The sequence below is a fragment of the Ornithorhynchus anatinus genome, chromosome X3, assembly GCF_004115215.2.
Source record: "Ornithorhynchus anatinus isolate Pmale09 chromosome X3, mOrnAna1.pri.v4, whole genome shotgun sequence".
In the NCBI taxonomy this organism is placed as follows: Eukaryota; Metazoa; Chordata; class Mammalia; order Monotremata; family Ornithorhynchidae; genus Ornithorhynchus; species Ornithorhynchus anatinus.
The window spans coordinates 22,240,143-22,257,437 of NC_041751.1; the positions used below are offsets into that span (position 1 = coordinate 22,240,143).

A 17,295-nucleotide genomic window follows, 5' to 3' on the forward strand; every position below is an offset into this window, starting at 1 on the left:
AAGTATGGACTGGAGTGGGGTGAGGCAGGAGGTTGGGAGGTCAGCAAGGAGGCATATGCAGTAATCTAGGCAGGACAGGATGAATGACTGTGTTAAAGTGGTACCATTATGGATAGAGAGGAAAGGGTGGATTTTAGCGGTTAGGATATGGGAGAGACCATGGAGGAGAGGGAGTGACAGGTTTATGATGGTAAGACAAAATAAGAGAGGTAGGAGGCTAAAAGTATTTGTGGAGGGGTAGCAATAGGATAAAATAGAAACCTAGAGCTAGTACATGTGTACTAAGGGGGTCTCATGAGACAGCAGAGTCTCATAGCAGCTCAAAGACAGAAGAGAAAATGAGGCAAAGGTCTCCCACAGTTCACCTAGATACAAAACATGGCCCAACACACGAATCATAAAAGGGATGTTCAGAGGTGATAAGGAAGGTGAGGAACTGGGATGACAGAGAAGAAGACTGTGGGAGATGATGAGGATCAGATGAGGCCAAGAAGGATATATGGGGGAGAGAAGGGATTCGATTATTAGTATCATGTGCCTGCAGCCTGATTAATAAACTTTTGATACTGATTGTTGTGCACTGAGCCATGGAACAAGAGCTAGTTCTAGGGGTGAGAGAAGCCCTCTCTTCTGGTATTTCCTGGGGACTGTGAGCCAAGAGAGGGGTCAACTGAAGACTGGCTAATTCTGAGGACAAATTTGCTGTTTTTGACTCAGCTAGTCCATGGACAAGTTGGTGGTGGAGTGGTTATTGGGCCAGTATCTAAATCTGTATCCATATATGTGTCTATTAATAGATATATGTGTCCATATATAGATATATATATGTATATATACAGTTGGAGTATGGTGAACTGAAATTGAGAAACCAAAAGCAAGTAATACAGGAGAAACTTTGATCTTCTTGGAGTTACATAGATTGACACATTCTATTTACTCTTAATGAAAGCAGACCCATTGCATTGATTTATGTCAACTCAGGACAGATCTCAGCCTTCACCCACAATAGCAACCTTCGCATGAAACAAAAACTCCTCACTCTTGGCTTCAAAGTTCTCCATCACTTGGCCCCCTCCCACCTCACCTCCCTTCTCTCTTTCTACTGCCCACCCTATACACTCCGCTTCTCTGCCGCTCACCTCCTCACGGTCCACCGTTTGCGCCTGTCCTGCCGTCAACCCCTGGCCCACATCCTACCGCTGTCCAGGAATGCCCTCCCTCCTCACATCCGCCAAACTAACTCTCTTCCCCTCTTCAAAGCCCTTCTGAGAGCTCACCCCCTCCAGGAGGCCTTCCCAGATTGAGCCCCCCTTCCCTTTGCTTCCCCTCCCCTCCCCCCACCACCCTCTGCTCTTCCCCCTTCCCCTCCCCGCAGCACTGTGCTCATTCGCTCATTTGTACATATTATTTATTACCCTATTTATTTTGTTAATGAAGTGTATATCTCCTTGATTCTATTTATCTTAATGATGTTGTCTTGTTTTTGTTTTGTTCTGTTTTGCTTTGCTGTCTCCATTTAGACTGTGAGCCCGTCATTGGGCAGGGATTATCTCTATCTGTTGCTGAATTGTACATTCCAAGCATTTAGTACAGTGCTCTGCACATAGTAAGCACTCAATAAATACCATTTAACCATTTCCTCAGGATTGCCCTGACACTGGATTCTTCACTCTCCATGCCCCAGGGATAATTCAGCTATCACCTCAGGGCTCCCCTAGTCACTGGCCTTTTCACACTCAGTGGCCCAAGGACAATTCAACCATTTCCTCTGAGTATCACTGGATTAAGTTATTATTGTTGTCATTTATTAAGTTGTAATTGCTGTTGTTTACCTCACCGACCTCACCATGACCCTTCAATCCCCCTGCTCCTGTCAGCCAATCCCAGTTCTCTTCTCCCACCTCACCTCCCCTGCCTGCTTGGCCACCCACCCCCCGCCCCCCAACCTTGCCTCCCCGCCTCATCCCTGTCCTCTTGTCCCAGCGCCACACCTCATCTTCCTCCTCCTGCACCGGCCCCCTTAATCTCACTCCCATCCAAACCCTTCCCACTCCTCCTGTTATCTCCTCCCTCACTACCTCTTCCACAGCTGCTGCCAAGTGTGGCCTGTGGAACCCCTTCTCCATCATGGGGACGCTCCCCTTCATCCTTGACCTGTTCCTCTCTCAGTCACTCTTCCTCCTCGCCATCACTGAAATCTGGCTCTCCCCAGATGACATGGTTTCTCCTGCTGCTCACTGAAATCTGGCTCTCCCCAGATGACATGGTTTCTCCTGCTGCTCTCTCCAGGGTTGGGGGGGCTCATCTTTTCCCACTCCCCCAGGCTCACTGGGAAAGGAGGAGGTGTTGGCTTCTGTACTGGATGATTAACCATCCTGTCTCTATTCTATCTTCTTCCAATATTGTACTAGACACCCTGTCTCCATTTAATCTCCTTCCTGTGGTAGATCACTCAGTTAAGTTTGGGTAGCAATGTGTCAATTACATTACCTTATACAGACCACTCCTAAGAACTGGTTCTGATTGGAGGGTGGAGTACAGGCAACGCAAGGGGATTGGGTAGGATTTTGGGTGCGTGCTGGAAGAGTTGCGGTCAAGTGGAACGCAGAAATGCTTGCAAATAAAGATACCAGGTTCAGGATGGCTCGGGGCTGTTTGTCACTCGTACCCCGCTGGGTGAATGGGCAGCAGCCACTTTCCGCCCTTTCCTGCTCTCTCGGCTCGCTCTCCCGAGTCTGTTCATTTCTACACCAAGGTCACGAAACCCTCTCATGCGATTGCGAGATCAGAGTCATTTCTCTGATAAAAATCCATAACACTTCCTTCTCGTGCTCCAGTGCCACTTTTGCACGATTCCACTTACCCCATCCTTTTTTTTCCCCTTCCTCTGAAGCCCATATCATCTGCCCCTACCACCCACTCTAGAATCTGGTAGCTGGCACCTACTGCCCCCTCAAGCTAGGTCTCACTTCCAACTTCTTTAACCACTTTGAACCCTTTCTCACATTCCTTCTCTCTTTCTCAGTGGATGCTTTGATCCTTGGGGACTTCAATATCCACAAAGATGTTCCTTATGACCCTTCTGCTGCCCACCTTCTATCGCTCCTCAACTTCACTGACCTCCTGCCCCACCCCACCTTGCCCACTCACCAACTTGGACGCACACTTGTCTCATCATCTCTAACCACTGCACAGTCTCTACCCTCACCAACTCTGAAATCCCTCTCTCTGTCCACAGTCTTTTCACCTGCCTCCTTTCCCACACACCTCCTCACCTGCCTCCTCTCCCACACACCTCCTCCCTGTAAATCTGTACTATGCCCCCACAGAGACCTCTGATCTTTGGACCCCATCCAATTTTCTTATCTCATCATGCCCCTCTTGGCCTCCATACCCAAACTACCCTCCCTTGGTGACCCAATTGATGTTCTCAACACCACCCTCTCTAATGAACTCAACTTACTCACTCCCCTATCCCTTTGTTGATCTCCTACCATTAATTAATTCATTCAATCGTATTTATTAAGCACTTACTATGTGCAGAGCACTGTATTAAACACTTGGACTGCACAGTTCAGCAACAGAGACAATCCCTGCCTAACAACGGGCTCACAGTCTAAATGGGGGAGACAGACAACAAAACAAAACAAGTAGTCTGGCGTCAATATCATCAAGATAAATACCACTAACCCATAGCCCTGAATCACCTGCACAGTCCGTCTCCTTTGCTCTTGTGCTTGAGTGACAGAGCACTGCTGGGAGAAATCTAAATATCAGGTTGACTTCGTCCACTTCAAGTTTATTCTTCCATACTTTAATTCTGTCATCTCCTCTGCCCGGCAAAACTATTTCTCCACCCTTACTGACACCCATGCCCACTGCCCTCGCCATTTGTTCCAGCCATTTAACTCACTCCCCGGGCCCTCTGTCTCCCTGTCTCCCCCATCCCTTGCCACCAGTGACCTGGTCACCTACTTTATTAAGAAAATTGACAACATTAAGTGTGAGCTCCCTAAAATCGCCCCTGCCTTTCCTCAGTCCCTCCCCCTTTGGAGTCCCTATTTGGCTCTCCCATCCTCTAGAGGAGATCTCCTGCCTCCTCTCAAATGCCAGCCCCTCCACATGGGCATCGGACCTCATTCCTTCACACCTTATCAATAATAATAATAATTATGGTATTTGTTAAGCGCTTAATATGTGCCAAGCACTATTCTAAGTGCTGGGGTAGATACGAGGTAGATTGTCCCAAGTGGGGTTCCCAGCCTTAATCTCCATTTTCCAGATGAGGGGACTGAGGCCCAGAAAAGTTAAGTGGCTTGCCCAAGATCACACAGCAGACAAGTGGCAGAGCTGGGATTAGAACCCACGTCCTTTGACTCTCAAACCGGGACTGTTTCCACTAAGCCAGGCTGCAAGACTCTTGTCCTCTTCCTTCTTCCCTTCTTCACTCTCCATGCCCATGTCTCCCCTATCCTAAAAAATCCCTCCCTTGACCCCACAGCTCCCTCCAGTTATTGCCCCATCTCCCTCCTACCATTCCTCTCCAAACTCCTTGAGCAAGGTGTCTACACCCACTGTCTCAAATTCCTCTTCTCCAATTCTCTCCTTGACCCCCTCCAATCTGGCTTCCATTCCCTTCATTCCACAGAAACCGCCCTCTCAAAGGTCCCTAGTGACTCCTTCTTGCTAAATCCAACAGCCTCTACTCCATCCTAATCCTCCTCGATGACTCAGCTGCCCCCGACACTGTGGACCAGCCCATTCTCCTGGAAACTAGTATTTATTGAGCACTTACTATGTGCAGAGCACTGTACTAAGTGCTTGTAATGTACAATTCGGCAACAGATAGAGACAATCCCTGCCCAATAACAGGCTCACAGTCTAAACGGGGGAGACAGACAGCAAAGCAAAACAGAACAAAACAAGACAAGTAGTCTGGCGTAGATATCATCAAGATAAATAGAATCAGATATATACATATCATTAACAAAATAGAGTAATAAATAATATATACAAATATGCACAGTGCTGAGGGGAGGGGGAGTGAGAAGAGCAGAGGGCGGGAGAAGGGGGGATGGGGAGGGGAGGAAGAGCAAAGGCAAAAGGGGGGCTCAGTCTGGGAAGGACTCCTGAAGGAGGTGAGCTCTCAGTAGGGCTTTGAAGAGGGGAAGAGAGTTAGTTTGGCAGATGTGAGGAGGGAGCGCATTCCAGGACAGCTGGAGGACATGGGACAGGGGTCAATGGCAGGATAGGCATGAACGGGGGACGGTGAGGCGGTGAGAGGCAGAGGAGCGGAGCTTGTGGGGTGGGCAGTAGAAAGAGAAAAGGGAGGAGAGGTAGGAGGGGGCAAGGTGATGGAGAGCCTTGAAGCCCAGAGTAAGAAGTTTTTGTTTCGTGCAGAGGTTGATAGGCAACCACTGGAGGATTTTAAGGAGGGGAGTGACATGCCCAGAGCGTTTCTGCAGGAAGACGATCCAGGCAGCAGAATGAAGAATAGACTGGAGTGGGGAGACACAGGAGGAAGGGAGATCAAAGAGAAGACTAACACAATAATCCAGTTGGGATATTCTGAGAGCTTGTACCAGCAGGGTAGCAGTTTGGATGGAGAGGAAAGTGCAGATCTTGGTGATATTGTGAAGATGAGACAGGCAGGTGTTGTTGACGGATTGGATGTGTAGGGTGAATGAGAGAGCAGAGTCAAGGATGACACCAAGGTTGCGGGCCTGTGAGATGGGAAGAATGACAGTGCCGTCCACAGTGACAGGGAAGTCAGGGTGAGGTCAGGGTTTGGGAGGGAAGATAAGGAGCTCAGTCTTAGACATGTTGAGTTTTAGGTGGTGGGCAGACATCCAGGTGGAGATGTCCTGAAGGCAGGAGGAGATACGAGCCTGGAGAGAGGGGGAGAGAACAGGGGAGGAGATGTAGATTTGGGTGTCATCTGCATAGAGATGATAGTTGAAGCCGTGGGAGCGAATGAGTTCACCAAGGGAGTGAGTATAGATGGAGAACAGAGGAGGGCCAAGAACTGACACTTGAGGAATCCCTACAGTTAGGGGATGGAGGGGGAGGAGAAGCCCCTAAAGGAGACTGAGAATGAACCGCCAGAAAAATAAGAGGAGAACCAGGAGAGGACAGAGCTCGTGAAGCCAAGGTTAAATAAATTGTAGAGGAGAAGGGGATGGTCGACAGTGTTGAAGGCAGCTGAGAGGTGGAGGAGGATTAGGATAGAATAGGAGCCATTGGATTTGGCAAGAAGGAGGTCGCTGGTGACCTTTGAGAGGGCAGTTTCGGTGGAGTGGAGGGGATGGAAGCCAGATTGGAGGGGGTCCAGGAGAGAGTTGGAGTCCAAACTTGGTGTCATCGACTCTGTCCTCTCCTGCATCTCCTCTTATCTCTCTGGCCATTCATTCTCAGTCTTCTTCAGGGGCTCCTCCTCTGGCTCCCCCCCTTAACTGTGGGGGTCCCTCAAAGGTACAGTTTTGGGTTCCCTTCTATTCTCCATATACACCCACATGGCTTAGTGGAAAGACCACGGGCTTGGGAGTCAGAGTTCGTGGGTTCTAATCCTGGCCCTTCCACTTGTCTGCTGTGTGACCTTTAGCAAGCCACTTAACTTCCCTGGGCCTTAGTTACCTCATCTAGGGGATAGCATCAGCCGCCTTGCTGACCTCCCAGCACTCTCCCGACTCCAGTCCTTGTTTAACTCTGCTTGCCCGGATCATTTTTCTACAAAAACGTTCAGGACATGTCAACCCGCTCCTCAGAAAACTCCAGTGGTTGCCCATCCACCTCTGAATCAAACAAAAGCTCCTCATCATTGGCTTTAAGGCACTCCACCATCTTGCCCCATCCTATCTCACCTCGCTTCTCTCCTTCTACAACCTAGCCCACACACTTTGCTCCTCTAGTGCTAAGCTTTTCACTGTGCTTCGATCTCACCTGTCTCACCACCGATCCCTAGTCCACATCCTGCCTCTGGCCTGGAATGCCCTCCCTCCTCAAATCTGACAGACAATTACTCCCCTCCCCTCTTCAAAACCTTATTGAAGGCACATCTCCTCCAAGAGGCCTTCCCAGTCTAAGCCCCCCCTTTCCTCTTCTCCCACTACCCTCAGCATCACCCTGACTCCTCTCTTTGTTCTTCCCCTCCTCCCAGTCCCACAGCACTTATGTACATATCTGTAATTTATTTTTTTTCATATTGACGTCTGCCTCCCCCCAGCTGCCCAGACTATAAGCTCATTGTGGGCAGCGAATATGTCTGTTCACTGTTACATTGCACTCTCTCAAGCACTTAGTAATAATATTATGGTATTTAAGTGCTTACTATGTGCCAAGCACTGTTCTAAGTGCTGGGGTAGATACAAGGTAATCAGGTTGTCCCATGCGGGGCTCCCAATCTTAACCCCCATTTTACAGATGAGGTAATTGAGGCACAGAAAAGTTAACTGGCTTGCCCAAGGTCACATAACAGACAAGTGGCAGAGCCGGGATTAGAACCCACGTCCTCTGACTCCCAAGCCCGGGCTCTTTCCTCTAAGCCACACCGCTTCTCGTATAGTACTCTGCACATGGTAAGCATTCAATAAATGAGATTGAATGAATGAATATCTGACGGACGATCACTCTCCCTAAATTCAAAAGGTACATCTCCTCCAAGAGGCCTTCCCCGACTAGGCTCTCATTTCCTCTTCTTCCACTCCCTTCTGCGTCACCTTTGCACTTGAATCTGCACCCTTTATTCTCCCCTCCCTCAGCTGCACAGCACTCTTGGACATAATCCATAATTTATTTATTTCCATTAATGTCTGTCTCCCCTTCTAAAACTAAGCTTGCTGTGGATGGGGAATAATAATAATCATAATGGTATCTGTTATGCGCTTACTATGTGCCAAGCACTGTTCTAAGCACTGGCGTAGAAACAAGGTAATCAGATTGTCCCACGTGGGGTTCACAGTCTTAATACCCATTTTACAGATGAGGTAACTGAGGCACAGAGACGTTAAGTGACTTGGCCAAAGCCACACAGCAGACCAGCAGCGGGGCCAGGATTAGAACCCACGACCTCTGACTCCCAAGGCTGTGCTCTCTCCACTAAGCCAGGCTTAGTACAGTGCTGTGCACACAGTAACTGCTCAATAAATATGATGGATTAATAGCCTTGGTTGAGATAATTGGATCATGTCTGATATCTGGATAGCTAGCTTTCCACCCTGATGTATTTCTTTAATAAAATGATTTTGCTGCCATGTAATTATGGGAAGGTCTAAGGAAAATTTTATAGGCCAGTACATTTTTCTTTGGGTTCATTTTTGAAATCACGTTCAAAGTTTATGCTATATATAGGCAAAATAGCAGAACACAATCTTTCTTACCAGGGAGTGGAGATCATCATTTTGCTTGTGGTACTGATTTGGCCTGTCTCCCAGTAAATCTGATACATCTGTGCTTATTTTAGATTTCTCTTGGTCAGTTTTTGTGTCCTAGGGGGAAAAAATATATCAATGTTCATGTTCAATGTTTGCATGACTCACTTTTCAAAAGAAATACCAAACCTTAGTTTATTTCCTGTAGCCATGTATTTTCTGAATTTATGGGTTTCTTTCACATATTCGATCTGTCACCAAGTCCTGTCAGTTCAACCTTCATAATGTCACTAAAATATGCCCTTTCCTCTCCATACAAACTGCTACCATGTTAATCCAAGCACTTATCCTATCCCACCTTGATTACTGCATCAGCCTCCTTGCTCACCTCCCTGCCTCCCATCTCTCCCCACTTCAATCCATTCTTCACTCTGCTGCCTGGATCATTTTTTTTTTTTTACATAAACGTTCAGTCCACATTTCCCCACTCTTTTTTAATGGCATTTGTTTAGCGCTTACTATGTGCCAGGCCCTGTACTAATCGTTGGGATAGATGAGAGCTAATCAGGTTGAACACAGTCCACGTCCCAAATGGGGCTCATGGTCTTAAGTACCATTTTACAGATGAGGGAACTGAGGCACAGAGAAGTTAAGTGACTTGACCAAGGCCACACAGCAAAGTGGCAAAGCCGGGATTAGAACCTATGTCCTTGTGATTCCCAGTCCCATGCTCTATCCACTAGGCACACTTCTCCAGTACCTCCGGTGGATGCCCATCCACCTCTGCATCAAACAGAAACTCCTTATCATTAGCTTTAAAAAAATTCAATCATCTTTCCTCCTCCTATATTACTTCACTGATTTCCTACTACAATCCAACATACACACTTCACTTCTCTCATGCCAACCTACACACTCTACCTTGATCTCGTCTATCTCAAGGTTGACCTCTCACCCACATTCTGGAACACCCTCCCCCCTCTCCCTACCTTCAAAACCTTATTAAAAGCCCATCTCCTCCAAGAGGTCCTACCCAACTGATCCCTCAATCAGTGGTATTTATTGAGCTCTTACTAGGTGCAGAGCACTGCACTAAGAGCTTGGGAGAGTACAATGCAGCAGAATTAACAGACACGTTCCCTACCTATAGCAAGCTTTCTGCATCACTCTTGCACATGGATTTCATCACTCTCTCAGCCCCAAAGCACTTATTTACATATCCGTAATTTATTTTTTATTAATGTCTGTCTCCCCCTCTACACTGTAAGCTTGTTGTGGGCAGGGAATGTGTCTACCAACTCTGCTAAACTGCACTCTCCCGAGAGCTTAGTTCAGTGCTCTGCACACAGTAAGCGATAGATAAATTCAAAGCCAGAGATCTTTTTGAGGACCTTTAAGACAATCAGGAGGCTGCACACCATGTCCCCTTTACCCTTGGTGGGGCAGGATGGGGGTAGGGAGGGAAAATCCCACAGAAGTTCAGTCACTTATGCATGCTCCTAGTTAACTCCAAACAACTTAGTAATTCCTTCGCCCCACTGTTCTCAGAGTTGAGATGTCCAGGGTACCTCCATTCACCACTGGCTCAGAGTCAAGTACCAGTTCCCACGGCAGACAGGGCAGGCTCACTCTTTTTCCCCTCCCATCCCTGTTCTAGACAGTGATCGACCACTATTGGCTCTTTAAGGCCACATGATCCCTTTTTCATGGGAGGGAGGGAGGCCACTTGCAGTCCTTGGACGGTTCAAGCCTCAAATCCGACAATGCCTGGACTTCTGCAATTAGGGTTTGGCGCATGCACACTATTGTTGAGAGAAGCAGCGTGGTCTAGTGGATAATAATAACAATGTTGGTATTTGTTAAGCACTTACTATGTGCCGAGCACTGTTCTAAGCGCTGGGGTAGACACAGGGTAATCAGGTTGTCCCACGTGGATAGCGCACAGGCTCGGGAGTCAAAGGGACCTGGGTTCTAATCCTGCCTCTGCCACTCATCTGCTGTGTGATCTTGGGCAAGTTATTTCACTTCTCTGTGCCTCAGTTACTTCAACTGTAAAATGGGGATTAAGATTGTGAGCCCCACGTGGGACAGGGACTGTGTCCAGTCTGATTATCCCCAGTGCTTAGAACAATACCTGGCACATAATAAGCACTTAAATACCATAAAAAGCTTCTAATTTGCTTAATGTGATTCTATTCATACATTTTCTAAACTACCAGACAACAATTTCCAGGAGAAACTGTGGACTCTCTTCTGCCCTTGGCCTAAACTATTTTCTTAAGTGTTCACCGAAAAAAAAGTTAGTCATTGCACTCATTTTAGCCAGGAGTTTCTCCAACTCCAGACCCGGCTAAAATTTCGAAGATGGATACCCACTTTGAGGGAGGTTAATCTGGATCTCGGATTATTTGATTATTACTTGATATCTAGGAATAGTAATATTTTTAATGGTATTTTCAGGTCTTGCTACATGTCAGGCATGGTACAATGCGCTAGGGTACATATGAGATAATTGGTTTGCACACAGTCCCTGTACCCACGTGGGGCTCACAGTCTTAATCTCTATTTTACAGATGAGGTCACTAAAGCACAGAGAAATGAAGTGACTTGCCCCAGGTCACACAGCAGACACTCGTGCAAGGAGCCGGGATTAGAATGCAGGTCCTCTGCTTCCTGAGCCTGTGATCTTTTCACATGGCCAGGCTGCTTCTCAATAAATAATTGCGATAGACTGTATCAATAAATTCCATTGATCGATCTATTGATTGATTATTTCTAATGTGCCAAGCACTGTACTAAGCGCTGGGGTAGATACAAGATAATTAGGTCCCACATGTGGTTCACAGTCTCAGTAGGAGGGAGAACAGGTATTGAATCCCCATTTTGCAGATGAGGAAACTGAGGCACAGAGAAGTGAAGTGACTTGCTCTAGATCACACAGAAGACAAGTGGCAGAGCCAGGATACACAACCCAGGTCCTCTGACTCCTCGGCCCTTGCTCTTTCCATTAGGCCATGCTGCTTGAAGAAGCCTTGACTCAAGAACAGAGGTGGTCCCAAGAATTAGATCAGTGATGCAATCCTGATTCTGGAGAGACAATTGTGTCTACCAACTCCTTTTTTAATGGTATTGTTAAGCACTTACTAAGTGCCAGGCACTGTTCTACACGCTGGGGTGGATACAAGTAAATTAGGGCCATAGTTCATGCCCCACATGGGGCTCACAGTCTTCCTCCCCATTTTACAGATGAGGTAACCAAGGCACGGAGAAGAGAAGTGACTTGCCCAAGGGTCACACAGCAGACAAGTGGCAAAGACAGGATTAGAACCCAGGTCCTTCTGACTCCCAGGCCCATGCTCTATCCAGTAGGCCATGCTGTGCTGTACCCTCTCAAGCACTTACCAGAGTGCTGTGCACTCGGTAAACACTCAATAAATTCCATTGACTAACTGATTACGCCAAAGGGGAAAAAGACACTTAAGAACTAGCTTTGTGCATAAAGGCAAAGGTCGACTGAATTAGAGAAGAATGAACCAACCCTGATATAGGAATGGGAGACTTTAGATTCAAAATGTACCAAACTGTAAATATTACCTGACTGGGGTGAAAAACTTGATTAGTTATGATAGGAAGGGTGATTGTCAAACTTTTCTCTAGCTCTACCTCTACCTCAAGTGAAGTCAGTTTTGAAGCCAGTCATTCAAGACAGATTTAAAGGGAGGATGAGGCAACCTTCGCCATGAGGGTCTGATAAGATCCACAATCCTGTTTCAACAGTCCGTGACCTTGAGAGCCAGGTCCATTTCCTCTCAAAAACCAAGGGGGATCTGCCCCTAAAGCAGCTTTTTAAGAGTAAAGTGTAACTCACTAATGGAAAAGGAACTGTATCCACCCCTCCCAAATCCACAGATTTCTTATCTTTTTATTTTGATTTTACTAGAATAAACAACTTGCCTTGATATCTTGTTTTCGAGGATCTTTCTCAATAGATAACAACTCTCTAAAGGCAGAGATGCTGGTCCTGTGTTTCATTACCTAAAGAGGAAATTGGAGTAATAGATATATTTGAGCATGGAAAGAGAAAAAACTTTCTCCTGAGAGTTAAAATTTCAGAAACAAGAGTCTGTAGGAAACAATTTAATCACAAACATGACACCAGTCTGCCATACAGGCAGTGTGATTGTATTTACTGCAAAAATAGATTTGCCAAAATCATCATCATCAAAAATACTTATTAGGTGTCTCCAATTCATGGAACTCGGTACTAGGTCCTCTGGAATCTATTTAGAAAGGTTGGAACTGTGGACTGTCCTGGCCCAAATTTGGGAGTTCACAATTGAGAGAGAGAGAGAGAGAGAGAGGGAGGGAGAGAGAAAGAGACAAGCACAGAAACAGTGAACAATTTAACATTTAAACAAGAGCTGTAAGATTGCTCAAAGCAGGTCGGTCAGTAATCGCCTTTCCTTTTCCTTCCCAATCTTGCCAAGCTCAGTATACCTTCTAAAGACTACAAAAACCCTGCTCCCTCCCTTACCTGCCTTCTGCTCCTAACTGGGATTGGGGCCCCGGTTCCCTACTTCACCTATTCTCACCTCTGTGAGAGGCAGTGATGGCTCAGAGGAAGAGGCCCAACTGAAGTGAGGTGGGGAGGGAGGGGTGGAGAACAAGGCATTAAGCAGGAGAGCCCTGGTTGTGCTGCCTCTTATAATGATGAGATGTGTAAGGCTGCCTCATTTCTGGCATAGCAAAGTGAGTGGATTCTCAGAATTAGGTCTGTTTTATGTTTTCATAAAATACTAATAGGATAATCATCCATATTACCTCCTCTTCCAAGCTTCTCCTTTTAAGGTGTAAGCACTTCATTTTTTCCATCAGCAGACTTGCTTTCTCACCTTCCTTGCAATGTTCTGTGTAAGGTCTGCTGGGGTCCTGAGAAGTGTAATGAAATAATTTTTGTATTAGGGTAAGGATTGGGGTTTTCAAGATGAATAGAAGTCTTCAAGACAGCTCTGCAAAAGTAAAGGGATGGGGGTGTAGCCCTTCTTTGACCTTCCTAAAGCAATTCAGGAACAGTGGTGTGAGAATTTCACCATACCACATTGCTCAGTGGCTAGCAGCTAGATGACTGAGTCCCTGATGACTGATGCACAGCTAGTAATACCCAGACCATCTTCCTTCCATCCCCGATGCCAGTAATATTAGTATTATTGTTGCATGTAACTGGCTACTTTGCACTAAGCACTGGGGAAAGTCACCCAGATAATAATTCCAACATGACTCAGAATTGAAAGGGAGGAGGGAAGCTAGTGACAGATACACGAGGAAGGAATCATATGGTCAATCTAAACTGAAAAATAAAAAAAAACCCAAGGAAAATGGTAAAAGTAATCAGAGCTGCAAAGCATTAATGAACAGTTGACTACATCTTGTCAAACCGAAGTTGGTTATGTTGGAATTCAAGGGCTAAAAATTAGGAGAGAATAGCTCTATTAGGGGAACACAGGGTAGACTCTCCAGGGTAGTGGAAACATCTTAGAAAGTCAGTGTCATCTTCGAAATTGTTAATAATAATAATAATAATAATGTTGGTATTTGTTAAGCGCTTACTATGTGCCGAGCACTGTTCTAAGCGCTGGGGTAGACATAGGGGAATCAGGTTGTCCCACGTGGGGCTCACAGTCTTAATCCCCATTTTACAGATGAGGGAACTGAGGCACAGAGAAGTTAAGTGACTTGCCCACAGTCACACAGCCGACAAGTGGCAGAGCTGGGATTCGAACTCATGAGCCCTGACTCCAAAGCCCATGCTCTTTCCACTGAGCCACGCTGCTTCTGATACTGAAGCAGCATGGCCAAGTGGAAAGAGCATGGGCCTGGGACTCAGAGGACCTGGATTCTAATCCTGACTCTGCCAGTTGTCTGCTGTGTGACCTTGGTCAAAGTCACTTCACTTCTCTTGCCTCAGTTTCCTCATCTGCAAAATGGGGATTCAATTCCTGTTCTCCTCCTACTTAGACTGTGAGCCCCATGTGGGACCTGATTATCTTGTATCTTTCCCAGAGCTTCGTACAGAGTTTGGCACATAGTAAGCGCTTAACAAATACCAGCATCATTATTATTATCATCCAGAAGTCTTAGCAACAGTGAGACGAGGCCCACATCTGAAGGGATAGGCTGAGGTTTAGAAGCAACTTTACCTATTCAACCAGGCGTTATGAGCTGACAATACATCTGAAGAAAACTGAGTTAATATATCCACCTTCTTTTTTTATAGTATTTGTTAAGCACTTACTATGTGTCAAGCACTATTCTAAGCACTGGGATAGGTACAGATCAATCAGGTCAGATACAGTCCTTGTCCTTCATGGGGCTCACAGTCTAGGCAGGAGGGAGAACAGGTCTTGAATCCACATTTTACAGTTGAGGAAACTGAGGCCCAGAGAAGTGAAGTGACTAGACCAAGGTTACGCAGCAGGCAAATGGTGGAGCCGGTATTACCCTCTGACTCCTAAGCCCATGCTCTTTCCACTAGGCCATGCTTCTTCAACTGCCCCAGGGAAGCCCCATACATACAGCAAAACAGAGCGAAATGCTGTCACAGAATTCTGTGACCTAGGCAGTGCACTGACTACTGTCACAGTGCTGACAAGGCAGTGAAAACCCAGTCAGAAAGGCCAGCATGGGAGACTGTCAGTCAAACAGAATTTAGCAGCCTAGTGATACTACGCTCGAGGAAGGGCTTAAACACTGGCAGCAGGGTGAGACTCTGGAGCCCACTGCATGAGAAAGAAGCTGCCCCATCCCCATGTCATCATCATTATCATCATCATCATCATCTGTGGAATTTACGGAGTGTTTACTGTGTGCAGAGCACTGACTGTACTAAGCACTTGGGAGAGTACAACAGAATCGACAGACATGTTCCCTGTTCAAAACAAGCTTACAGTCTGGGGGGGCAGCGGGGCTTATGTAAATAAGTACAAATCATTCATAACACAACTAAATTGTGTATTTAATATTATATATTTAAATATTGTGTATTTATATACATAAATAGTTCATAATGTATAATTTATGCCACCAGGACTTCCATCAGCCCCTACTTCAAGTTCGGAAGGACTTAAACAGCTTGTCAATTTTCAGACAGTTGGGAAGGCTATTGCTGTAGCTGTGACTTCTGTAACTGTTTCGAACCATGAGGAGCCTGAAACCCTTCTGCTCTTGTGGAATGTATCGTCATCCTCATCTTTCATTGTGGTTTCATCTTTCCTCATGTGTCTTTGGCCAACACCAGGTAGGACAGGGACTGTGTCCGGTCTACCCCGATTTGCTTGTATCCACTCCAGCGCTTAGAACAGTGCCTAACATATAGTAAGCGCTTAACAAATACCATAGTTATCAAGCGCTCTTCAGTGCTTTGCACACAGTAATGCTCAATAAATATGACTGAATGAATTTTTTCATAGATTGGGAGCCCCTTGGGGGCCAAGGAACATGTCTATATATCAACCATCTACCTCTTTTCTTGTACTCTTTTATTTTGTATTCTTCCAAGCTCTGCACAGTAGAAGCGCTTAATAAATACCACTGATTGGTTTATTGGTTGATAGTAGACACGTGACAATACCATCACTACTTCTATATGACAGGTCAAACTGAAGGCCTACAGAACAATAGTGTTGTCCAACTTTCTGTACGGCTGCGAGACCTGGACCACACCCGAGTGCCACACCAGCTCCTTGAGGAGTTCCCTCAGCCTCATTCACAGGCCATTTATCAAATGTCAAGACAGTAGCACAAGCGAGTTCTGGAATGAAGTCAGCTACGCTCACCTCAGCACGACTACACTGAGTGGGACACAATAGGAGAATGAACGACTGCTGGATACCTAGACAACCACTTTAAAGTGAGCTGCATTTTGGAAATCCAAAGCAAGGAAGGCAAAGGAAATGTTTTAAGGACATGGAGAAACAAAGCCTTGGTTCAGACAATGTGGCATGCCAGCTGAAAACTTGAGAAGCACCGTGACCTTTGTGGTTAAAGCATGGGCCTGAGAGTCAGAAGGACCTGGGTTCTAGTTCCAGCTCTGCCACTTGTCAGCTGTGTGTGATCTGGGGCAAGTCATTTCACTTCTCTGTGCCTCAGTTACCACCTCTGTGAAATGGGGATTAAAGCTGTGGGCCCCATGAGGGACGTGGGCTGTGTCCAACCTGATTAGCTTGTATCTCCCCCAGCACTTAGTACAGTGCCTGGCACATGGTAAGTGCTTAACAAATGCAATTTAAAACAAAGCAAACAACAACAACAACAACAACAAAAAAGCAAGACTGGGAGTCAAGTACTGACTGAGGATAAACCTGCATCACCACCACCATCAAGACAGAAGTGGCTCTTTTGAGCCAAAGCTTCCTTAGAAACAAGAGACAAGGAGGCAAAAAGCAAAAAAGGGCCAGGCACTGCAAACATCAAACATGACAACACAACAAAAAATGCCCTTTTTGTGCCACCCACGCCCTCCTGGTGAACTTCACCATCAGTGGCATTGCTAAGTACGAAGAAGAGCTAATATAATTATTCACATCAGAAGAAACCTCCCAGAATGTGTCACTTTCCCACAGTCTCTTATTCCTTTTTTCATTTTTTTCCCACAAACCATTTGTTTATTAACACAATGATGATGACTCTTTGTTAAGTGCTTACTATGTGCCAAGCACTGTTCTAAGCACTGGGGTAGATGCAAGGTGATCAGGTTGTCCCATATGGGGCTCAGAGTTTTAATCCCCATTTCACCAAAGTCACACAGGGGACAAGTGGCAGAGGCGGGATTAGAACCCACTATTTCTGACTTCTAAACCCGTGCTCTTTCCACTAAACCACGCTGCTTCACAATCCAGGACATTCTGAAGCAAAGGAAAATAAAGAACTTGAA

At 46.2% G+C, this 17,295-nt stretch overlaps 1 protein-coding gene across 1 annotated transcript in view; it reads right to left on the bottom strand.

Moving 5' to 3' along the window:
- CAGE1 (cancer antigen 1) overlaps positions 1–17,295 on the bottom strand; it is a 41,534-nt gene that overhangs the window by 14,534 nt on the left and 9,705 nt on the right. The window contains exons 5-7 of the mRNA XM_029053616.1: positions 13,188–13,295; positions 12,321–12,401; positions 8,376–8,483 (exon numbers count right to left, since the gene is read on the bottom strand). Coding sequence (XP_028909449.1) covers positions 8,376–8,483; positions 12,321–12,401; positions 13,188–13,295 — 297 coding nt within the window. The remainder of the gene's footprint in view (positions 1–8,375; positions 8,484–12,320; positions 12,402–13,187; positions 13,296–17,295) is intronic.